Genomic DNA, 25,040 nt, shown 5'->3' with positions numbered 1-25,040 from the left:
GGCATTTTTATAGTATATTTTAACTTTGATCTGTCTGTCTAAATCATAGTGACATCATACATAAACACAAAAACATCACAAGCAATATTTGTCAACAAAATAGGACTAGCAAATACTCATCTCTGGTATATGTTTACGTTAGACATTTGGTTTTGCATGTTAAAGATTGTCTATGAATACTGCACAGATTTTGTGTAATTTCAATAGACCTTATTGGATGGGTTTAAAAAAAGCATCTGCTATTTCAGCCCGTTGAAAGAATGCCCTCCCCACACAGCTGAAATACCCATAACTATTTGTTGATTTTACAAACATTAAAGCTGAAAGTTATAAAAGCCATTTTCCTATTCAGCAATCTTAAGAGCTCCTAAAAAAAGAGTTCTACTTTGAGGAACAAAATAAACAGGCTGGAGCACAAAACAGGCGGTTCTATAACAGAAACTGATCTTTACAAAGATCTGTCACTAGGAATAAAAAAAAAATAAAAAAAATTGTAATGTGAAATCTACAAAACTGAGCGCTGCTCTTCAAATGTTGTCAATGCTTCAGGTGTTCAACAACTCACAAGGTTCTTTTAGATGTATGGCCTCAACTAAAATGCATTGAACATCAGCAGAGAAATATTGTTTTGTTTGGGAGAAGGAAATAAGACATTTCTCTGTGAGGGATGGTATCATACAACTAGTTTTATCTGTCTTAAGCAATAGTGTCTCCTAACCTTCATCTCAAGCCATCTGAGAGGTGTGGTTTTCTGAGCATATCGGGGAAACACAATAGAACAATCTGCCTGGGAAGTCCCAGCGGGTTCAAAACAGCATCTTTTTTGCAAGCATTTGTTTCAGAGGTGTAGCTCTCTGGCTTATTTAGATATCTCCCAAGTCTCCTTACTCTCCCATTTCTTATATAGAGTACGTTGAGCACATCACCTACATGGAAACTGGCAATGTTAGGAGCCAGCCATTATGGGATAGGACAATGTAGAGTGAAAGGAAGTATTGGGGAGAGAGGGGGGAAATAGTATTGGGACATCTCACAAGCTCAATAACTCGCCATGAGCGAACATCAAGATTTGCACAGGATAATGTGATCCATTTCATGCAGTATCATATCATATATATGGGTTTGTAGAGTAAATGATAACATAAAATTTTATTTCTAGCTGTATTATCCTTTTAAGGTTAACTTTTAGTTCTGTCGTGATTTTAGTTACACAGATGTTTTTGGCAGTCACATCCAACGTTTATTATAAAGTATTTATTTTGAGTTGAACACACCTGACAGCTACCGAGTCGACTAAAAATACACCTAGCCAGTAATGATGATTACAAAAAAAAATAAAAAATGCAATTAGGCAACTGATCTATACCAATGTCACAAACACTGAGTTGTTCTATTAATACAAGGCCTCTAAAGTCAGAGCAGCATAAATTATTAGCAATTTTGTCTAAAGTGTAAATGCACACACATCTGGTGGGATCGCTCAGGTGCAGCATGGTAAATGAAGCGCAGGTGTGTGGAAAAGAGTTTATGAATCAAAGAACAGACTCTAAAATAGCTCTTATGATCAGTGGTGAGAGCAGGAGAGAAAGAGATTATAAAGAAAGGGGGAAGATTAAAGAAGGACAGAAAATAGAAATCCACAAACAAGCAAGCAGGCAAACAAACACACGAACAAGAGAAAGGAAAAAAGACTGAATGTGGAATGATTTTTTTTTTTTAATCATCCGAGAGACTGTCATTTAAAAAATAAACACACAAATAAAATAGAGCTGTAAGTTGCCTTGGTAAGAAAGAAACTACCAAGAACATGGATTGTAATAAATACAATAAATTCTAGGAATTTAGATCATTTACAAAAAATAATTGTGTGCTTTGCACAATTTAGCAAATTTGCAAAGATAAAAAAAAAAAAATGAAAAAGCAGAAAACAGTTAATATATCTAATATTTAAGGATCATGCAGGAATGATACATTCCCATGTGCAGAATTGAATTCTAGCTGAATCTGTTAAAAATGACAGACCTGAATACAGAAACCAAATACAGGAATTAGTATTCTACACTTGAGATTTCAGTGGCAAGACAGACAAAGATCTAATCACTTTTCATCCAGTTTACTGTTCCCAGACCTGGCAGATGTTTTGAGAAAACATCAACCGTAAGTGTGTCAATAAACTTCAGCATATGACACATGCGCTGAGCGTCATCTATTTGACCATGTAAGTACTGACTAGGACAAGCATCCCATTAGAATAGGTTTAATTATCTGTTTGCTGAAATTCCAAGTATATCAGTGGCAGATAAACGTTGAAATAATTAAAAATGTTCAGTATTCCAACCATCTTCCAGACTATTAAAGGTATAGTTCACCCAATACTGTACCATGAAATGGTGACTGAGGTTAACATTCTGCATACTGTTGTTGGGTTTACGTTCCACAGAAGAAGCTTATAAGAGTAAATCATTTTAGAATTTTGGGGTGGACTATTCCTTTATGAACTGACAGCCCGTATGTTGATGATGATGTGTTATGAATACAATTTACAAGGACAGTTGTCAAAATATCCAAGAGTGGTCGGGTAAACTCTGGCTGACTGTGGATTGTTTAGTGCAAGTCTGTGGATTAACATCAGATGTCCTCACAGAGCAAAACAATAGAACAATCTGCCAAGATCACGTGACACAGGATACATAAAGAGCTACTGGGATAAGTCCTTGAGTCATAAATGTCAGCAAACAACTGTGGAAAGTTAGAGAAAAGTGTGGGGAGAGGGCAGAACTCAAATACCTTTTGCTATTGTTCTTCCAAAGGTCAAACCCTATCCAATCACAAAATGCTGTGACCCCTTACAATGTGGAGTAGTAAGATACAGTAAAAATAACAGGAATATTATCCAAGTGTCCTCAGATCCCTTAACACTGGGCTGCAAAACAGATTTGTGAGAAACATCTGTTAGAATAAAAATAATTGAACAAATATGCAAATAATGATTTGGATGTGCTTAAAGATATTTTGATTCCAGACTCTGATCAAAGGTATTAGCTTTGTCCAAACTGGGCTAAACTCCTTGGCTTGGTTGGGTCATTTTCTAGTCACAGGAGTGGGAAAGTTTGGCCTGGATTTGGTCTGAAAAGAGGGTACTCTCGGATGAAAGACGATATTCCAAAAACCTTGTTTATCTAAACATGGCTGCAGAAAATAAGTGCAGGTAAAGATTGTCTGGTTCATTTGAATTCAAATGCTACTTTATATACAACATTCAGTTCACTGAAATTCTCTCTTTTGCTTTGTGTGCGTGTTTGATTAAAAATGACTAGGGATTAAAACAAACGTACCTGAAGTCCTTTTGTTTCTCTGTAGAATAGCAGTTAACTTCAAAAATTCTCACGGTTAGATGATTTGCTTGGTAGATCTACGAATAATCCATTATATATGCATTATCTCTTCCAGGGGAGAAGCTTAGACAAATACCTGCAGAAGGATTGACACTTCTAGAGATAATCCATTGCATCTGGATAAAGACAGATTACAAGCAAATAAAATTTAAAGGCATACCATGTGAAATTAAAAATGTTCTTCTCAGTATAGATTTAGGGATAACGTCACCTCTACCTCACTGGCAGTATGAGCTCAGTGTTAAGAATAGACTAAGGATGTATTAAATACAATGTTATTTAAAGATACTGATCCTTGTACTATACACCGATCAGCCACAACATTAAAACCACCTGCCTAATATTGTGTAGGTCCACCTCAGAGAATAGAGAAACAAACAGACAGTGATACCAGACCCAGAAATGGTTTGCAGATACAGTTTTTAATGTATCACAACAATAAGCAACAAACATACTTGATGAACTATTTCCAGAAGAAGTTGTTCAAATACCATCTACAATAAACGTCATTTCAACTATGACAACAGGTCTGTGACAAAATAAAAAAGTTTCAAAACCATGTTAATACCGTAATACGGTACAGCTGAAACCTCAAACATTACAGTAACAAAAACTAATGAGACTACTCTCTATATATAAAACATCAATAACATTTTTGGTTTAGTTTATTTAAAGTTTTAGCCATAGGGGCATCTTTTTTTTTATTAAAACCTTGGGGTGCATTTCCTACAGTATGTTACCCAGGCGTTGAAAGTACGTATTGTGTAGAATATGATTACGCCTTGATCATCCCTTTGATATCCAGAAGAACAATCCTAAATTCAACCTTTAGAAGGTTGTCCTCCCATGCTTGACACTGTCCATCCGTAGAAAGGTTTTTTGGCTGCTGTGCAGTTGCAACATTTATGTACAATTACATTACTGGACCGTCCTTTTTTTTTTTTTTTTTTTTTTTTTTGCTTTACCAGTCCGTTGTGTGGGAAGCATTCTGGTCCAGGCTAACACCTTAGCGCATGGTGCTAGCTGACAGTTCAGTCTTGAAATGCTATTCCACATACAGGGAAAGGCAAAAACAGAGTTCTAAAAGCCTTTGGAATCAGGACAGTCGCTCATGTTTTGGACAGAGGCAGGATTGCACCTTAGGAGGCCAAGATGTCTCTTGTGAAACACAATCAAAAAGTGTCTTCAGGATTAAAATAAGCGTTAAAATATTAAAAATCCAAATAAGAACATTAAAAAGTCCACAAAAAAAGAGAATTAAAAACGGTGACATTTTACCTTTAACAAAAAAGAAAATCACCTGTACAGCAATTAAAAGTAAAGTGAAATGTTACTTAATTTCATCGTTTGAAACAATTTTTAAGCATGATTTGATTTAACCTGTCAAACAGTTGCATTACATGCTACTTGTTCATCTCAGAATAGGAATACCAAAAGCAATACATTTTTGCATTTCTTCATATTAATAAATTTGTACCATGCACAGCCAACTACGAATATGTACAACAGCTTAGCTTTCTTTGTTCACAAGCCTTTTACTTTCATACATTAAGCCTTCTGTTACTTTGGAATGAATCACATTGTCCAGCCGTATCAAAACAGAAAGTGATTCGTAAAAATTCAACACCCTTGACAGCGTTCACATTCTTTAAGTTACACAGCCAAAAAAAAAATTTAAACAAAAAATTAAACAAAACAAAGACAGTAAAGCAATATGATTCAAGAATCAGTATTCTGTCAAGCAGGAAGCTGAAATTGTATGGCAAGCGATAAAAAAATAAAATAAAATAAAGACAAAAACATTACACAGTAGCAGCTTAACGATGATAATACTTTGTAACCCACGAATCACTAAATATGATGGAAAATTGCCTATTTTCATGACATTAACAGAAGTGCCCAGAGTAGAATGGAAGAAACAGCCTCTCCACTATATGGCAGTGTATAGTGGTAACACTGTGTTCAGTCCTACACGTAAAGGAAAAAATATTTTAATTTTTATATTAAAAAAAAAGGAATTCTGACCCCCACCCCCCCACCCCTCTTTTTTTTAAGCAGCTTTCTTGTTTAATTGAAGCAAATGTTCATACCATATTCTGTCAAACTTGCACTTTTACAGTTTCAAGTGTACAGTACTACTTTCATGGATGCACCAATTGTTAAATGTCACTGGATTGTTAGGTGTCAAACGTCTAACAAATGTGGACTAAACTGCTGCTCAACTAGACACAAATAATATTTAAAAACAAACAAACAGACAGACAAACAAACACTTGAAACTGATATCTATTAAATTAAGACATGGCCTACCTCAAATAACAAAAAAACCAAAAAACAAAAAGAAATCAAATAAGTGCACTATAGTCCAGACACAAGCAAGTACCGTAACAGTATAGCAATTCACAAATGAAAAATGTCCTATTCACATAATCTTCAAGAGACTATCAAAACTAGAATTATTACCTCTTCAGAAAAGGGTGTGATGAGAGGTAAAAGAAAGGTAAGGTAAGAGTTGGCACAGATTATTAGTATATTCTACAAGAACAAAAAGGGTGTTGTATATAATATCAGCTTGTGGAAATACAAACTGGCAAACACAGGGGCATACACATTACTTGACCATTCTAAATTCCCTCAGTGGTAATACCATACTCTTTTTGTAGGGCAAACTAAAAGGATATGCGAGTTGTCCTGTAACAGTTATATTGTCTCTTGGTACACTACACACATCAAGGAAATGCCTCCAATAAAGCTTGACATGTTTTGGTAAAAGCCATTTATAAGCAGGCTTATTCGCTGTTTCAACAAATGAGAAATGTTATGTTCTGACCTGAGAATTTAAAGCTACTGAATTACACCTAACTAAACTAAGAGAAATTCTCTTTGAAAGTTCTGGATCATTATCCCATACAGTACATGCTAGCATTTGGAAATCAATCCAGCTGAGGTGCAATTTGCTATCGTGAGAATTTTTGGCTTGAATCAAGCTCCAAAAGAACTTGTGTTTTCCTATTCCATGTTTTTTGTATACAATATAAGCTCAGTCAAGCATCTGCAATAGTTCTGTCCATAACAAAAATCAATCAATATCTTGCCAGCATATCAATATGGGAAAAACAATCCTGAGTCAATCTTTTGGTACTGTAATTTTTTGGGTTAGAGAAACTTTGGAACTGCGGTTAAAAGTCTTTTTTTATTATTATTTTAAGCAAGGGATCCGTTTTTCACTCCTACACACTGAACATATCCATTCTGATACTACTAAAATTGCCATCTAGGCCAGACGTTGCCTTAGCCTTGACTTCCAACGTGTTATCTAAGTCATCCAGCTTCTGGCTTAACTCATTGTCAGACTCGTCTGAACAACTTTCGGTGGGTAGTGAGGTTTGAACCCCTGAGGTGCTGCACGAAGTTGAGGTAACCGTTGAAGGCAAGGAAAGGAGAGGAGGAGAAGCAGATGGGTAGGAAGCAGCTTTCCTGGCTGATGCCTGGAAAATAATATTTGGCCAGGACTTCATGGACAAGTGAGAGAGATGAGGCAAGGTGTTATTAGAAGAAGCTGCAGACTGCGAGGTAGATGTGGTGTTAGGACAAGGGGAGCAGACTGAGTGAGGTAATAATCTAGCATGCTCTTTGGCATTTCTCATTGCTTGTTTGATTGTTTTCTCTTTGTGCAAGCTCGACTGAAGGTGTTGGCCAAGTGCTTCGTTCCCACTGACAGACACTTTGCAGGCTACACAATTATACTTGCTTACTGCCTTACGAAGCACTGTCTCTTGCGGATCGATAAAAGGGTGACCAAAGTAACAGAAGGACTTCTGATGACGAGCTGCTGAGTCTTCATCAGCGAAAATCATCTGGCACTTTCTGCATATAAATTCGTGTTTGATGGACGGAACGATAAACGCATCTGGAAAGCCTGAACTTTTGGTATTTGTTGGGGGTTCTTCATTTGTGCTTTCTATTGAAGAGCCTTTATCATCCTTAGATTCGGTAGCCTCTTTTGGTTTGAGAGAGTTGCTCTGTGCACTCTGTGACTTCATAGGGGGCGTTTTCTGCTGCTGCTGTTTCTGTAAGGAATCCTGGAGGGACTGCTGGTACTGTTGGTACTGCTGCAGCAAGGCAGTAGGAGAAAGCCCAGCAATAGCCTGAGGCATAGCAGGGCCATAGGGGAACAGGTTCTCCATTCCACAGAGAGGAGGAAAATAACCCCCCTGCACTCCACCAGGAAGTTGGGGTGAGAAGCAAGATGCAAAGCCAGGGATGAAATAAGGCAAAAACTGTCCCCCTAAGAAGGAGCCTGGGTCAACAGCGATGGCATTCTGAAGTGCTTGCAGTTGTGCTGGGTCCACTGGAGCCTCACTTCCCAATTTTCCAATCATCGAGAGTGGCGGCGAAGGCTTTTCCCTTTTTTTCACAATTGGGGTCTCGGGGCGGGCAGTGTTGGCTTCTTTGTTGACATTAGGCTTCTCTAACTTCTTGTCTTTCTCAGATTCTTTAATATGCTGCTCAGTCTGATTTGCTGCCAAAGGAGTGGGAGGAAGAGGAAGTGCGGGGAGTGGAGGAGGAGGAGGAGGAGGTGTCTGACGAAGAGTCTTGGTTGGGGTACTGCTGAGAGACATAGCAGGAGAAGGGGTGGCTGGAGTAGGGAACCCAAGCATGCCAGCACCAGGAGACGCTAAAGCTGAAATACAGTGGTTTAGATAATATTGAAATATTTGACCACAGAATCACTCCTACACTTTGCAAGAAATGACTTTTGGGGCTCTCCCTAAGATGTAATGTGATGGATCAAAACGTTTACAAGCACATTATTTAAAAAGGAAACAAAGATGACAAAAGACACAATAATAAAAAAGCACAAGCATGAAAGCAATTATTCGCAAAGTAAAGTATTCCGCATGAAAGCAATTGTTCTCAAAGTAAAGAGTTCCACAATGTTGCAGTGAATGCATGCATTACATGTCTTTACAACTCCTAATTTCTAATGTATCAGGGAATGTCACAGTCCAGAAGGAAGAAGGAAGAACAGCAGAAGGAAGCATATAGGCAGTAGCACCAAGTGCATTTAATGCATAAATTGTTCATAAAGGTACTACACTCTGTGTTTATGTCATACTAACTCACCAGGTGTATTTGGTGGGAAACCTGGAAGGGAGGATGGCCCATTGACACCAGGAAGAAGCACTGGTGGTAGACCAGATATTCCTGGGTAGGCAGTTGGCAGGCTAAGGCCATGAAGTGCATTACTGTCCATTGCAGGTTGCTGCTGGGCTGGCAAGTTGAGAACATCAGTTGCCTTCTTCAAACGGTCAATTTCTTGTTGAGCCATAAGCTGGCGGACAGTGGTAGGTGCAAGATAGTCTTTTTCTCGATCGACCTGGTGGCCCAGGGTTTCCTGCACTTTTGCAATGTGCTGCTTTGAGAAGATATGATCACGAATTGAAAGTCTGGCTGTATACTTCACTCTACATAATGAACACTCAGGCCTTGGCCCATCTGGGGAACCTTGGCTTATCATGAATGGCTTTCCAATGTTTATTTTAAATTTCTTCTCTTTTGCACGGGCATTCTGGAACCAAACCTGCACAACACGTTTTGGGAGTCCTATTTCATTGCCCAGCATTTCACACTCTTGCATAGTAGGTGTGCGGTAGTCACTGAAGCAAGCTTTGAGGACTTTCAGTTGTAGGTTGCTCATTTGGGTTCTAAAACGCTTGTGGCCATGTCTATCTCCACCAGCCTTTGACATGAAGTGATTGGCACCTCCAAATGGACTGGGTGAACTTGGATCAGCTAAACTCGAAGTCTCGCTCCTGTCTGCATTATCATCAAATTCATCATCTCTGTAATTAAAGTAATCACTATCTTTGCCAGAGAAACTTAGCGCTGGGCTAACCATGTTGAAAGGAAATCTATCCTCATTTGTCTCATAAGTTTGTGCTTGGTTGTACTTGCTCTCAACCATTTTCTCACTCCCATTAATTGTGAGATTTTCAACCTCATTATTAATCTCATCTCCAGTTGTAGCATCACTTACTGCTGTGTTAATTGAGGAGGTCTCATCAAAGTCAATTTTGTTGGCATCAAAAGAGGCCTCTACGGAACTCATGTTAAACCCCTCAAACTCATCACTGTTTTCTGCTTTTAAGGATGACAAGCTCAATAAGTTTTTAAGTGGAATCTCAAAAGGTTTAACTGGAGTGGAGGATGCTGTTGGAGGCTCACTTTCATTTGTCTCAGTCTTTGTGGGCATATTTAGATAGTCCGAGAAATTGTACTTATGAGGGCTTTGACCTCCATCATCTTGAGGCATCATTGGACTTGGGGGCAAACTAAAGCCTGCCTGTTTAGCCTCATGCCAGTGTCTTGAACGAATGTGGCTATCAAGAGCTGACTTGGCCTTGAACAATGCCCTGCAGAAGGGGCACTTTTTGTGAGTCTGGGATGGACCAACCGCTCTAAAGTGTCCTTTCCTCTCTCTGGCTCGGGTGTTCTGAAACCAGACTTGAACAACCCTTTTCTTTAGACCAACTTCACGAGCAATGTGATCTAACATTTTTCGTGTTGGGTTTGAATCAAGTAAGTATTTATCGTAGAGGACCTCAAGTTGCTCTGGAGTAATAGTAGTCCTAAGACGTTTATCTCTGTGCTGATCTTCACCACTGTTAAGACCATCTTTTTCATGAGACCCATCATCTTTTTCATCTAATTTACGTTTCATAGAGTTAGAGCTAACAGCAGAGGCAAGGCCAGGGTTGCTTAGAGTTGGCATTTGTGACAGGGCTCCAGACAGGAGTTGACCAGTCATAAGAGGGTTATTTGGGTCAAAGATCATATAGGGCATATCCAGTGGCCTTTCTAAAAACTGTGAATGCAGAAATTGGTTTTGGGCAGCCAGAAAATGCATGTGCTGGTGCTCCTGCCACAGCTCTACTGATGGGAAAGCAATTTTACACTGATCACAGTGGTACTGTAACATCTGCGGGGGGAGGCTATTATTAAGAGAAGACAGTGTAATGGAGAGAGGAGTCGAAGGGACAGCTGTAGACTGGGGCTGGGAATGGGGTCTTGACATTTGTGTTTGAGATACTTTTGGTGTGGGAGGTTGTGGGGTTGAGGCGTTAGAAGATTTCAGATCAGTCAAGCACTTAGCTGTTTGCAATGGGGCAATATCTCCCAATTTGGGTTTATCATGGAGGATTTCAGGATTGGGTGAGGTTTTCCCTACATCAGGTCTAGGGGAAGGCATTAAGGGAGAGCTGGAGCCAGAGCTGCTTGTCATAACAAGAGGGTGTTTTGCTGTCTCTGCTTGCCTCCCTAAGCTCTGCTCACTGTTTTCTGATAAATCCTCAGAGTGGTTTTCATCTCCGCATTCATCATCCTCATCTTTGTAGCATAGCTTCTTTTGGTGAGTAATAAGATCAAAAATTCGAGGGAAAATTACACTGCATTTCTTACATTGGTACTGCATGTTGCTGGTTCTAATGTATCGTTCATTTGTCAGTTCTTTCTTTTCACTATCTTTCATATCTGCTTGGTTCTCGTAACTTTTTCGCGCCTTCTGACGGGCATTTTGGAACCACACCACAATCACTCGTGTTGGCAGGTTGAGAACAGTGGAGAGCTGCTCGATTTCATCATCTTTTGGATAAGCATTGGTATCAAAGAAGTCTTGGAGTACTCGTAGTTGATAATCTGTGAAGCGTGTCCTCGATGACCGTTTGTTAGCTGTAGCATCAGTTCTGTAGTACTCCAGCATGTTCATTTGGGATTCAAGTCTGATATCTTCCAGTGTGGTCAAAGGTGGAATGTTGAAATTGTAAGGAGAGTCTTTGCTTCTTTGACGCTCTTTGAAGAGTGTATTGCGGAACCAGTGCTTTATGACTTTCTGTGGAAGGCCAGATTTGTCTGCCATTTCTTGAATCTGCTCTTCGTTGGGAGAATTGTTGATGTCAAAGTGAGCACGGAGGATTTTGAGCTGATCATCTGTGATTCTAGTGCGTGGACGCTTGAACTGAGACTGCCGCAGGAAGTTTGGATCCAGTCCCAGTTGTTGTTGACATAACTGTGTGAGGTCAGAAGATAAAGAGTCCATTGTTGGAAGCTGCAGTGCAAGCTGTGGGGGTAGCCCAGGGTGCTGCACTGATTGCATCATCAGTGGTGGGAAAATTGGCAAGTCGAGAGAAACAGGGAGCTGCACTTGAGGAGGTGCTGTGGGTGGTGGAGGTGGGGGTGGTGGAGGGGGAGGTGGTGGTGGCTGAGGGGCCTGCAGAGGTGCTGGAGATGGTGTCTGTGATTTCCCCACAGAGATAGGGTTAGGGAGAACAGTCACTGGAGCAGGAGGAGGAGGAGGAGGAGGAGGAGGAGGAGGAGGTGGTGGTGGTGGTGGTGGTGGAGTTTCAGGAGATGCTGGGTTTATGGGGTACAACTTGTCATATGCCTCTCTATACTGCTGTGCAAACCTCTCCAGCTCTACATATGGAAAAAACTGCCCGTGCACATGTTCCTGATGGCTTTTGAGAATCAGCATGTTGGAGAAAAACTTTCCACACAGCCCACACTCCAGTTTGTCAGTCAACTCTTCCTCCCTGTTCTTTTTCTGGCTTTTCTGTCTATTCTCATTGTACTGAATGACCAGTTCAAAGCCAAAGTTCTCTAGTAGCACTTTAGCAGCATTACCTCTAGCTCCTGAGATGATGCGTGGTGGAGGAATGAAAGGTTCTGAAAATGTTGGCTTTCTGGAATCTTTAGAATCTTTTGCATTGTCAGTATCATTAGCTATATCCTGCTTTGCTTTGCTCTCCTGCTTCTCTAGGTGCTCTTCAGCTTCTCTGGACATCTGAATCTCAGACAAAGCACTGTGGCTAGACTCAGTTTTAAGCTTGTGGCTCTGCTGCTGCGCTTTTTGCTGTTGTTGCTGCATCTGAGACTGGGAGGCCTGTTGCTGAGAGAGCTGAAACTGTTGTTGTTGGCCCAGCTGATGTTGTTGCTGCATCTGCTGCTTGAGATCTTCAAGGAATGATCCTGTCATGCCAGGCATGCCAAATGCAGCTGAATGCAGTGCAAGCTCAGGGCTTATGTTAAATTCAGGGATATAGAATGGGAAGAGGAACTGTGGCTGCTGAAACTGCAGCAGGGATTCTGGTGTCATTGAGAAATGGGGGAAAAATGCTGGGTTCAGAAACTGTGGCTGAAAGAACGCAGCTTGCTGCTGAAGCTCATGTTGCAGCTGCATCTGAAGCTGTGCTGGTGATTGGGCAGGTGGGATGGTGGGCTGCACAGAGATGTGATCAGTGGTTTGTTTCATGGCAACCTCTTTGGCATCTACAGGGTTTTCTTTGTTAGAGGATACTGGTACACTTGCAGAATCTGTGTTTCCCAGAACAGGGCTTTTGGCTGAAGTACTTCCACTGCTACCACCTGCAGTACTGGTGCTAGTCTCCATTTTAGTAGTTCTGGCTTTTGTCTGATGAAGTACAGACCTCATGTGAATCTCCAGGGTTGAGCTTTGGCTATAAGCGACATTACATATATTGCATTTGAATGGTTTGTTGTCAACATTGTTGCTGGTCTCCTGGGGAACTGGACTTGAGGCCTCTTGGATAACTTTCTTTAGCTTATGCAAATGCGAAACCGAATTATAGTGAACAAGGAGAATGTTCTTTTGGGTGAAGGACTCCTTGCAGACTGTGCATTTGTATGGACGCGAAGGGTCTAAAAATTTTTCCATGGTGAAATTTGGACCTTTCCTAAAAGGCAATGTGCGCTTTGGCTCTGAGCCCATGTCATCAACCAAGGAGCTGCTGTCACTTCCAGTGGGACTGACCTTCCCTTCTTGGTAAAGCTCCTCATCTTTGTCTAGTTCATGCTCAAAAGCTTGTGCCTCTTCCAGAGCCCTCATCTCACTCTCAGCAATGTCACCATTGAGAGGCAGGTTCCCACAGAGCTGCTGCACTTCAGCCTCACTCAGCTCAGGGTGACCAGTCTCCAGATGCTTTCGAAGGGCAAGGAATGTCCTGAAGCTGCGCTGGCACAAGCTGCACATAGTGGCTGCACGAATGGCGTGGTACTGGGAATGTATCTCAAGCTTCTGTACTGTCTTGAAAGCCAGGCTGCAATGATTACAGCGGTATTTGTAGACATGACGATCAGAAACTGAGAGCTGCTGGTGCTTTTGCTGATCGGTAATATTTTCCTGTATGGTGTCTGGACTGTTCCTGTCTTGCCCACTGGCTTTCTTCCAATCAGGTGCCTCAGCAGCTTCCTTTGGTGGCTTGAGTTCCTCATTGGCAAGTTCAACCTCACTATTGTCTTGGCTTGTACTGCTTTTCAAATCCATCAAGCTGTTTCCTGTTGAAATTCAGAAAGAGAAGAGAGTTCAGAATTCTTCTAAAGAATTTTCATTATAAAAGATTTTTGTAATGCCTTTTCTGCTAAATTCTCTTGAATGCAGTTCATACATTTCAGGTGACATTGTGGCTGCATAATATGCTTACCCATGGGTTTTCCAGATCCATCTGGGATAACAGCTGAAGAATCCATCAAAGATGGGTCTTTTTCTTGTAATGATACAGGTAGCAAGGAACTATTGGGCACTGCAACATCTGGTCCTGCAACCTGAGAGAAAAAAATATATGAAACAATGTTATAACAGTTCCATAACAGATTAAAATAAACCTAAGAGAGAAAAAAAATTAAGTATAAACACACAAACAATTAATAAAATAATAGATTTATTCCAAATGAAGCTTTTTTACATCATGTACAGATACAGGTCCTTTAAAAATATATTTTTCAAGAATTATGTTTCTATAAAAAAAAAAAATGTATGGTACATGTATGCTGCACATACTGTCATAAGCAACTTCTCCACACAGTCTGGAGCCACACTGTGGAGGTGAGTGAGATGCAGCTGCAAATGAATCTTGTTGCTGAGTACGTCCTGACACAGAGGGCAGCTGATGACAGGCTGCATGGAATGCTGAGACATAATGTGCAGCTGTAAACGGTTTGCATCCTTGTTACTGTAGTTACAATATGGGCACTGCTGCACCTGAGAGAACACAGTTTATTACAACATTACCATATTTTATAGGACAGCTCTGTACCACTACATTTGAGAGATTGCACCGTAAATTACAAGATGGTCCCTCAGGGAAATCAACAAAATTCTAAACAAAACAAGAAAGACTCCAAAATGTTAATCAAACTGTTCTAATTCACTGAGGATTTCATTTTAAGTAACTTAATAAAGAAAAAAGAAAAAAAAAAAACATAAATGGATGGAATTTCTAATAAGAAGATTACAACTGATGTTAACATGAATAATTTCACACTATGCCTAGTCCTCATTACAAGTTTGAGTACTTTTAAACTAAACCTATCATTACCCGTATTAATGTAACCCTTTCAGAAATTATTTATATATATACTATATATATATCATTATAATTTATATACTAATATTTAAAATAATTTTGAAAAAAAAAAAGAGAATAAAACCTAATAAAGATTTTGAATTTATACACAAAGATGGCCACAATCAGTCTCATTAATAAGTACTAATTTTGTAAACAGATCAAAGTAACTAACCTGCTCATTGGACAGTGTTTTCTCTTCAGCAGATTTAGGCCTCTTGGGTGGAGTGTCATTTTCTTTCTCCTGCTGAAGTGATCTCTTCCCTGCTGTAGCAGTCCCCAGGGTTTCCTTAGCCAGTGTATTAATTCCTGTGAATAAACAGATATCTTCTGTCACAAGCTTATTATGGACTCTTGATGCTGAAAATCTCCTGACAGAGGTAGTAACATGAGTTTACTGTTAAGAATGCACAAGGGTTAATGTGGGGACTTGAGTGTTGTGAAATGATTATTTTGCAAAAGATTATATTTAACAAATTCTTCCCAAAATTCTCAAAATAATAGCATGAATCAAAGTAAACTTAAAATTGAATTACAATACACATAAAATGGATGTACTGATTTTAAGCATGAATAATATAGGACCCAAGAAAAATCTATATTCACACAGGTTCAAATTCATTGTTATTGCAAGGCAGGTCAAAGTACCATTATGCAGTTCATTTGGGGGTATAGACAGCAAAATCACCTTCTCCAGCATCCCCCTGAATATCCATGCCTCACACTTTGTATTAGAGGGGGTTGCCATGTTATTTCCATTTCAGCTGAGCTCAATTCAGCAAATCAGCCCCCAGTTGTATTTAGAGTATGCTGCACAGAGTGATAAATCTTTCATTACCCTTGTATCCTCAGATACAGACAGTGTCCCAGCCTCCTCAGTCAATGCAATTTATCCACCCGTTGCATATGCAGTGCACAAAGAAACTGCGCTTGCTGTTCTTCGCTCTAATCTGGTCACTCTAAGCTTAATGTGTGTATTGCTCATATGAATCAAAGCTTATGAAGCAAATCAGGCATTGAAAATACATTGTAAAAAAAGATGTTGAAATAAACTGTATTTTAGTCTGCTCTTTATTTGTTTAAAATATATTTCCATATCTGCTGCATGATTTTTAATTCTTTGCATTACAAGGTATTCAGCTTATTTTATTGCAGTCTTACCTTTCAGGAGACTGACATATTAACCTGGTATATTAGACTGGGGGGGGGCGGGGGGGACCACAAGGGCACAATACACATTTCCAAGAACATCAGAGTATGGTCTGCAGTCTCAAATATCTAGGTAATCTTTGTTTCTCTTCTGGCCTTGATTTCCCCGCTGCATTGGGGGAATGTCACATGTATTTCATGACAAACAGAAAACCTCATTTGCAAGGCTCCCCAATCTCATTGCTGTACCGCATCATCTGACCTTTTTTTCTCCTGCGTCTGTTTATTACAAGGATTTCTAATTTTAACTTTCAATTTTCACCATCTTCCAGTCAATCTGCAACTAAATAATTTCCCGGGTGAGAAGGCGACAACTGGGTGCAAATACATTTCACAATGCAACGAGGCCCTTCCATTGATTTTAATCATATTGAATGTAAATGTTTAATCTGGAGGCTAATCTGCACTACATGAGGTTCCTTCTTTATGATTTATTTTCCTAATCAACACACTGTTTTAATAAAGATTTATAGTGCATTATAGATGGACACACCACTGTCATAGAAAGAGCCTTTGCATAGTTTATTATCTCCATTTATTATCTCAACACATGCTCCATTTTCCAAATCTTCTAATGATGGTTTAATATATAAATATTTATTATAAAACTGTATAATACCTGCATACAAAAGTATTTATCTGCTTGAAGAATTGTGTGAGGACCCAATGGCTATTCTCTTTGTATAGTCTGAACCACACACTAAATGAGACTGCCCTTTTTCTTTGTCTTCACACACACACACACACACACACACACACACACACACACACACACACACACACACACACACACACACACACACACACACACACACACACAGTGCAATGAAGCAATAGAGAAAATAATTGTGACACCACAGCCCCCCTTTCCCATCCGAATGACAAATGTCTTTGAGAAGCAGGACCTTGCTTGATAATATAAATCAAATGGTGATTTATGACAGTAATGCTGTTTGCATTACAGCGACCAGAGCTGCAGACTGGCCACCCATATTTATTTACAACTGTAAATGGGATTTTTAAATCATGCAACCTATACAAGGCTTCTTGAAACACATCTGAAAGCTCGAGCAAACTGTTTCTCCAAAGGAAAAACAACAGATATGTCACTAATGTGATCTATCTGATCTTCCTCGCACAGAGAGAGGCCATTTTGAGTCCTGTTAATTTTCAACGCTTGGTTTTCACCATTTCATGACTTGAAGCGTCATCTAACACAACCAACATTTTACACGAATAAAAACAGCGGTAGCTGATGGTTTCTGTTTGAAAAAATGGCAAGATACTACTCTGTAAAACATGAATGTGTTCTTATAAGACAAGCTATTTTATTTCAACATTTCTTTAGCTTGCAAATCACAATTACACGGAACTTGCTTGATAAAGGCATCATAAATTTCAATTCAATTTACTGGTATTCAGTCCAGCCAGTCCGACCGAGGTGACAGGGCAATAAATAGAGCAGGACCCTGGAACGCTTCGAGAACTTTAGTGATTTACAAGGACACGAGGTTAAGGTTACGCATTAGTGTGACCTACAGTTCAGCAGATAACATTTGAATACCATACTGAGAATTCTCATCTTGCACAGTGGAGCCCTGTTTTCTCCCTGCTCTCATGAAATGCATTCGAGTCCATCAGCTTTGCCATCGCTCTTCAGACGTGGCGTAAACCGATGGATGTCATATTTGGCAAATCCTACAGGACTCTCTGAATTAAGTCAGAATTCATAGCTCTAGGCTTTCAATGAAATATGCAAATACTTTTAATTTATTTTAATCTAATATCTAGAAAGACAGCAATTGAATAAATGCTCATTTCAGAGCTGGAAACATGCAAATAATGTTTCAAATGCAAATGCTAACTTTAAATATGCAGAATTTGATCTGCCTTGCATTTTATTTAATTCAGCAGCATTATTTAAAATGTATTTGAAAATTGGGCATTGTGAACAATGACTCATTTCCTTGCTAATTTATGGCAGGTATGCAGAGAATGTTCTTAGCAATAATGACAGCTAATTTTCATCTTTGCGAGTGTTTTCGGAATGATCTCTTTACCCTAAAGCCAACACACTGACATGCTTCCATGCAACATCTAAACAGAGCACAAAGTAATCTGGATTTGATCCAGATTAGGACATTTGCATGGAAAATGCCATTTGGATTATAATTAATCCACAGTGACACTTGATTAAAATGACAAAGTAAATGAGGATGAGGGGTAAAATGAGCTGTTTGGAAAGATCTTGCTTGTGAAGATGAACTGCTGAATATTATAATATCTCCATGCATAATCTTTAATATGCAAGAGCCTGGTGTTTTCTATTCCAACCCATATTAAGGATTTAGGTTTTAGATGAAAATAATAATAAAAATAAAACATTTAACATATGGGTTCAACAGAGCAACCCCTAAAATCCATTTGCTATACAATTTGACTGTTTCATCACCTCAAAGTAATGGATTACAAAACAACAGCCATTTGGGGATGGATATAATCTCAATTTAATGGGATAGCTCATCCATCTTTTTATTCATCCATGTTGTTCCAAACCCGTATGCCTTTTTACTTCCGTGGAACACAAAAGGAGATGTTAGGTCATGTGTTAGTCTCAGTCACCATTCACTTTCATTGCATCTTTTTTCATCCCTGCCTCCTTTTGCGTTCCACGGAAGAAAGTAAGTCATAAAGGTTTGGAAAAACACGAGGGTGAGTAAATGACAACAGAATATTCAATTTTGGGTGAACTATCCCCAGCCTTACAAACAAGAAAATGTAATTATCTACTTGCAAAAGTTAACATTCATATTTGCATTAAGGTTTAAGAAGTGAGATCTGCATCCCGACCACAGTGTTAAATGATGCTGCATGTAATAGGTCATGTAAATGCATTGAGTACGAGCTGCCTCAGACAAGCCTGTCATGGCTATATGGATAAAAGATAAACGACTGGCTAAACTAATAGGCTCTGTCCTGTTTCAGCATTTCCTCTGCTCCATTGAACCCAACATTATGTAGCTAGGTATGGTGTGCATGGAAAATCGTCTAATGTAATATTCATTTCAACCATATATTTCCATCTCATACATAAAAAAGCACATATGAATTCTTATTTGGCAAATCAAATATAACAGGGCCTTAGGTAGTGATGCCCAGATACTAACTCAAGGGGCTGTTTCCTGATCTCAACACAATGCTGTTTTGTAAGGACTGTTGCCCTTGATAATGTGTTACCAGTCACATGTGTATGCATGCAGATTTGCAGTTATTCTCCACTGAGGACAATGAGCACTGAGGTGGTGTGTTGCTTAAATTATACTAAAGCAAAGGAAAGAAACTTTAAAGGGATAGTTCACTCAAAAATGCAAATTCTGTCATTTTTACCCACTCTAATGTTGTTTCAAACCTGTCTTACTTTTCTATTTTCTAGGGGAAACACAAAAGGGGATATGAGGCTAAATTACAGCCTCAGCCAACATTTACTTGCAACAAAAATGAAAGGTGACTGGGACTAAGATTCTGCCTTCTTTTTTTTGTTTTGCGCCATGGAAGAAAGAGCGTGAGTGAATAATGACAACATTATCATTTTTGGGTGAACTATCCCTTTAAGGGTTACAAGGGTAAAATAAAAAAATAAAATAAAAAGAGGTAGTATAAGAGTGCGACCTAATCCTATGCTTACAGAAAATTAATATGTCATCAGAGGAATCACAAGAACAGCAAAGATTAATGAAAGGCGCTTAAAAATTACAAGCACGCAAACTGATTTGATTAAAAAATAATCTCACTGGTCATTGCAGAATATTCTTTGCCTTATCCACATCTCTACCATCAGATGGTTATGATTAAAATGGGTCATTGGGAGGCTACTGATAGCATTCACATGCAACCCACACATGCAGCCATTATTAGCAGGAAAAGCCCTACCATTGGCGATGGAAGAGATCTGGGGTGTGCATAGCAGCAAAGCAGATAGGAGCAGTGTATATTTGTGTGTTACTGAGAGGGCCAGTGACTAAGAGAAGTAAAAGGTAGGGTACCAGGAAAAAAGACCAAAACTAAAGGTCTTACTAGTGTCCTTCTCTGTCGTCTTGCTCTCTATGGCGTCCCTCTTGCTTGAGTCTTTGTCCTCGGCCATGGCCAGTGAGGAGGCTTGTGGGGATTCTTCGCTCTCTTCACCTGGTTCTTCTACAATTGAACATAGGAAGGGCACTCGATTACCCACTAGAGGTTACAGCGACTCCATTTGAATTGTCTCTGAATCCAAGCCACAAATGACCAGCACCTCAACACTTTAAAGGTGAAGTGTGTAATTGATGTGCCTCTAACAACACCATATGCAATTACAAAAATTATTTTGCGACTGTTAAAACACACCGCCCCAAACTCACGCCATTAGTTAAGGAAATACTGCGGTGTTGGAATGATTAGGGTGCTCAAACAAACCGAGCAATGTTTTGAAAGCGCCATAATGTTTTAGAAACCAACCTACCAATGACTTACAATTGTTTCTGTATATTAAGACTGGATAGGAAAAGGTATTTTAATATTTAAAAAAATACACACTTCAGCTTTAACCGTGTAAAACAACAAAAATGGTGTGCATGTTTACAAACAAACAATATATCACATGACTATGGGTTTCTGATTGCCTGTATTAACAATAGGGCATTCTGAAATATGAATTGCATTCTGGAGTCCACATCACACACCTCTCCAGATTGTCAGTGCTGGGCAGATTACAAAGAAATGTTTCTGTAGGCTCAACCACCCCCACCGTCCCCCCGTGTTTAATAATTCTGTGTATCTTTGCAGCACTGCCAGTGGATTAATCTGTTTATGCTGTTAGGTGATAGGTCGAGGCCGTGTGTCTCTAATCCCTGAAAGGCCTACTGTTCCCTTTCATCCAGAGAGCATTTGTCTCTCACTACGCTGATGTCACATTTTAATGAATTTTAAGCAGGCTGAGTAATGCCAGATAACCACTCCTGTCTCTCCCCCTCCACCCTATGCAGCTTCCATCACACAGCACACAACAGTGGGAAGAAAGAGAGATGGAGGGTGAGCGAAAGAGAGAGTGAGGAAAAAAAAACATATTTTGGAAGACCCTGCGAGAAATGAAATAAATTAGGGCAACAAGACACAGGAAAAAGGCATTCAAAGTGCTGCACGCATCCATTTTTATAAAACCCTAATAACCATATAAATTGACCATGGGGAGGCGAAAAGGTCACCAGCACATTTGCATACAATCACTCAAGTCATTGTTTGGTAAGCAAAGGGGCCCCGACTGCGGATATATGATATAATTAACCCTTTAAAACTCCCCATACAGCACTGTCACCGATGTTTTAAGTGCAATACATTAAGTGGAAATTATATACAGCATGAAATTTTCATGGCAGATGCTGGGAGTGATTGAAAGGAAAAAATTGTGCTCCACTCTAGTCCTGATGTTTTATTAATACTATTCTGACAACAGGATGAAATATCTCCTGTCACTGCTGGCAACCGGCTGCAATTTTTTTTTATTTTGGCATACATACAGTGACGGTGTGCTCTAATATGTCCTGCAACAAAGACACTGCCTCTGTATATGTGTGCGTATGTATGTGCGTATTCACACTAAATTTTTTATGTTTATATAGATAGATCTATCTCACCATTTTAATAACCTTTTTGCATTCACTAGTTCATTTAAATAGTCCTGCATAGTGACAAATGCATTTTTAAAAGAACAAATAATCCATGTAGTTTCTCAATTCATATGGGGTTTTAAAAACTGCATGTATAATAATCACAGAACTAGAAACATTTTGTTTAAAATTGTTTCATATTACACATGTCACATTTCAGGGCATTGCTTAAAACTAACCATATTCATATACTCCAGGATCACAACAATGTTTCTCCTGCTCTCTCTGCCTCACCTCCCCTCTGTTAAATGAGTCAGAGAGGCAGTCCAGGCAGGGCTGTGGGTGAGAAAGGGTGAGTGGTGTATGTGGGGGGAAGGAAAGGGTGTTTGGGGGTAAAGTGGTTCTGAACGGAGGTTGGGTTTGAGCTTAAGCCAGTGTCAGATAGAGAGAGAGAGAGAGAGAGTTCTTAACTTCTGTAGGCAGATGAGAATACGTGTGACTCTGGATGGGGAGGGTGCTGGACCAGCTGGAAGTCTGTGATCATGACCAGATTTCAGGCCGGTTAATAAAGGAGACACACACACACATACATACACAAACACCATAGCACAATGTCACACCCTAAGGGTATGGGGCAAGTGTGCGGCTACTCCCCCTTCATCCCCAGAACCCTCATCTCTAACATTCGTCCTCAGCATGAGGCACTCTCTTCAGTTGCCTAGATTTACTAACCCAGTCCCCCTAGCTGGGAAATGAAGTGTCAAAGTGCTAGCGAGCGTCTCTACCTCGAGGGGGCATCAAATTTTTAAGGCGATTGTGGAATGCATTAATAAAACATGGAGTGTCATGAAAAAGAAAAGGGCGAATTATGAAGGTAGTAACAGAAGGAATAAGGGGAAAAAGGATAGGTTGCTATCATCTGGGTCTCATCAGACTGCTTTTTTTCCTCTTTCCTTCCACTGTTCTTCTCTCCCTTGTCTTTTAGTAGATTGTTCTGCAGTTTTTCTGGTATGCATTTCAAGCACAAGAGAAACTCCCAGACATGCTTTCCTATACATCATAGCAGTGTCTGCCCTGCGCCTGACCCTGGCAACAGTTTGAGTAATCTGAATGCTTTACAGAGGCAGCGTGTCAGCAGCATTTGGGATGGAGGAGTGGGGGGGATCGCAAACAGCAGAGCCATAGACAGCTTTTACTGCCCTCGCCATTACTTTCAAGCGAACCCGCAAACACATCAACCACATATCTCTGACAGCTCTCTGTTCACCAGTCTGAAACTCCTGTGAGACCTGCTCTGATGTGGAAAGATCGGGGTCAAGGAGGCGTCACAATTATAGCAATAATGTGTTTTGGCCTCATCAAAATGCACACAGATCCCAAATACAACTATGACAAATGACCTAATCTTGAGCTGCTCTGTTAGGAGTATTGTTTGTGCACATGTATGAATGTGACGGCACACACTTTCTTTTCATTAAGGCACCGGGCATGTCTGATATAGAGAGTGTAATGAAGGTGTTGGAGGGCAAGCCAACCCTTTCTCTCCTCTCGAGTGCTATAACACCTCAGTCTAGTCATTATTTGGCTAGTAAAAGAGACACCTACCGCACACAGCTGTGGATACCCCAAAAATGATTGTGCTCATTAGAATGTGTCCCCCACCTCCACTATAGACTTACTGTTTATTTATTCTTCTCAACAAGAAATAACAAAAAATCTTGTTAAGGAAGCTAAGCTATTACCTATTACTGTGGGGTTATTAAACAAGAAATGAAACACAATACATAATTATAAGTTTGATTGTTATTTTTATGATTGTTATTTCTTAAGTTTCTTCTGATCTCAGCATTTGCAAAACGCAATCTGGTTGGTATTATAATCTCTGGACTGTCTCCTCTTGTTGAGGTGTAAAGAACACTAATTTCCCCACACACCACAGGTTAGCTCTGAGGTTTTCATGATGTCACATTCTTTACTCCCATGGTTTTCATTTGGGGTGCTCCATTTTAAAGGAATCTTTGAAACTCGAAACCCTGTACTACTTTGTTAAGGGCCAGTTGTAATACTTTCAGGATAATAAGCTTTACTGACTTGTTGATCCACCGTCCCCCTACCCAAACCATTTTCCTCCCCTCTCCTGCTCCCTCTTTTTCCAAATTTCAGTGTATTTAACAAGCATTTAGATCTTAACCAGATGCTGTTAATGTACCATGTCTAAAATACTAAACATCCATGCAGAGAGTGGGCCCGTTTCCCTTCATGCTGCTGCTGCTGGGAGCACAGCTAAGACAGAGGAAAGCTATTATGCACATTCAGACATATTCAAATGCTACAGGGATTGCTATGAATGTCCAAGTATCTTGTGTATTAGCCTAAAACACAGCGTTCTTACAATAAAGAAGATTCCAAGAATAAAGACTTTTTTTAGAGAGAGAGAGAGAGAGAGAGAGAGAGAGAGAGAGAGAGAGAGAGAGAAATGATTGGCCTTTTTTAATATTCATTTTGAATTTAAATGTAAACAGCCCACTTAGAAAACATTAAGGACAGTCTCATACCATGGTTAATGACAGTCCTTTGGCAATTGTTTGGTACTAATGCAGCACATACTTTTATGTACATTTTTAACCAAATACTTCTCTGAAATATATATAAAAAAAAAATTATTCCTTTAAGTTCAGGACAAAAAGGTTTTTACTTTGCAGTAAAAGCATATAAAAAATTCTGCATATCTCTGCAACCACAAGTAGGTTAAATTTAACTCCCGTTATTTAATATCATCACATCTGATTGCGTTTTACTAAGGCAAGTACATTTCTACCTCAGGAAAACTGAGAAAATGTATATAACAGCAGCACTCGAGAAAATCGTCTTTGTTGTTTTCAGTTTGCTTTGTTGTTTACTTATTCTTCAATCTCCTCCGAGATGTACTCAGGATGTATAATGCTCTCATCATAATTAATCACCTCCATCAAATAAATAATCTTGATGAAGATTAAAGCTTTTCCTTTTGCTGCACCAACAGAAATTGTACCACCCGCATGAGGGATATTAATGGTTTCTGCAGACAAATCCCAAACGTACACAACGAATCCTTTTTGCGTCCATGCCATTCGGATCACCTGCGGCATCCAGAGCATATTAGGGCATGAGGAGAAACCACTACCAGGCTTACTTTAGTATTTGACATGAATACAGTATAAACAGATTCCTGCTTGTTTCATTCTCCCCCTTTCCTCAAATCTCCATCTTCCCTCTTTCTCCCTTTATCCTTCTCTTTTCCCCACAACCCTCATTTTTGTATTATTCTCTATCCAAAATTAATGCAACACATGATTATAAACATCTGCCCGGGTAGCCGTTTCATCGACACAGGAGCC

The 25,040-nt window shown here is 39.6% G+C and overlaps 1 protein-coding gene across 1 annotated transcript in view; it reads right to left on the bottom strand.

Annotated features, from left to right (window-relative positions):
- Nucleotides 1-3,804: 3,804 nt before the first annotated feature.
- zfhx4 (zinc finger homeobox 4) overlaps nucleotides 3,805-25,040 on the bottom strand; it is a 90,977-nt gene continuing 69,741 nt past the window's right edge. The window contains exons 5-10 of the mRNA XM_052113754.1: nucleotides 20,099-20,215; nucleotides 14,991-15,124; nucleotides 14,251-14,451; nucleotides 13,895-14,015; nucleotides 8,523-13,748; nucleotides 3,805-8,079 (exon numbers count right to left, since the gene is read on the bottom strand). Of these exons, the coding sequence (XP_051969714.1) occupies nucleotides 6,626-8,079; nucleotides 8,523-13,748; nucleotides 13,895-14,015; nucleotides 14,251-14,451; nucleotides 14,991-15,124; nucleotides 20,099-20,215 (7,253 nt within the window). The 3' untranslated portion in view covers nucleotides 3,805-6,625. The remainder of the gene's footprint in view (nucleotides 8,080-8,522; nucleotides 13,749-13,894; nucleotides 14,016-14,250; nucleotides 14,452-14,990; nucleotides 15,125-20,098; nucleotides 20,216-25,040) is intronic.

The sequence above is a fragment of the Xyrauchen texanus genome, chromosome 41 (assembly GCF_025860055.1).
Source record: "Xyrauchen texanus isolate HMW12.3.18 chromosome 41, RBS_HiC_50CHRs, whole genome shotgun sequence".
In the NCBI taxonomy this organism is placed as follows: domain Eukaryota; kingdom Metazoa; phylum Chordata; class Actinopteri; order Cypriniformes; family Catostomidae; genus Xyrauchen; species Xyrauchen texanus.
The sequence above is the reverse complement of the archived record's forward strand: the minus strand, read 5'-3'. Positions and strand labels throughout refer to the sequence as shown.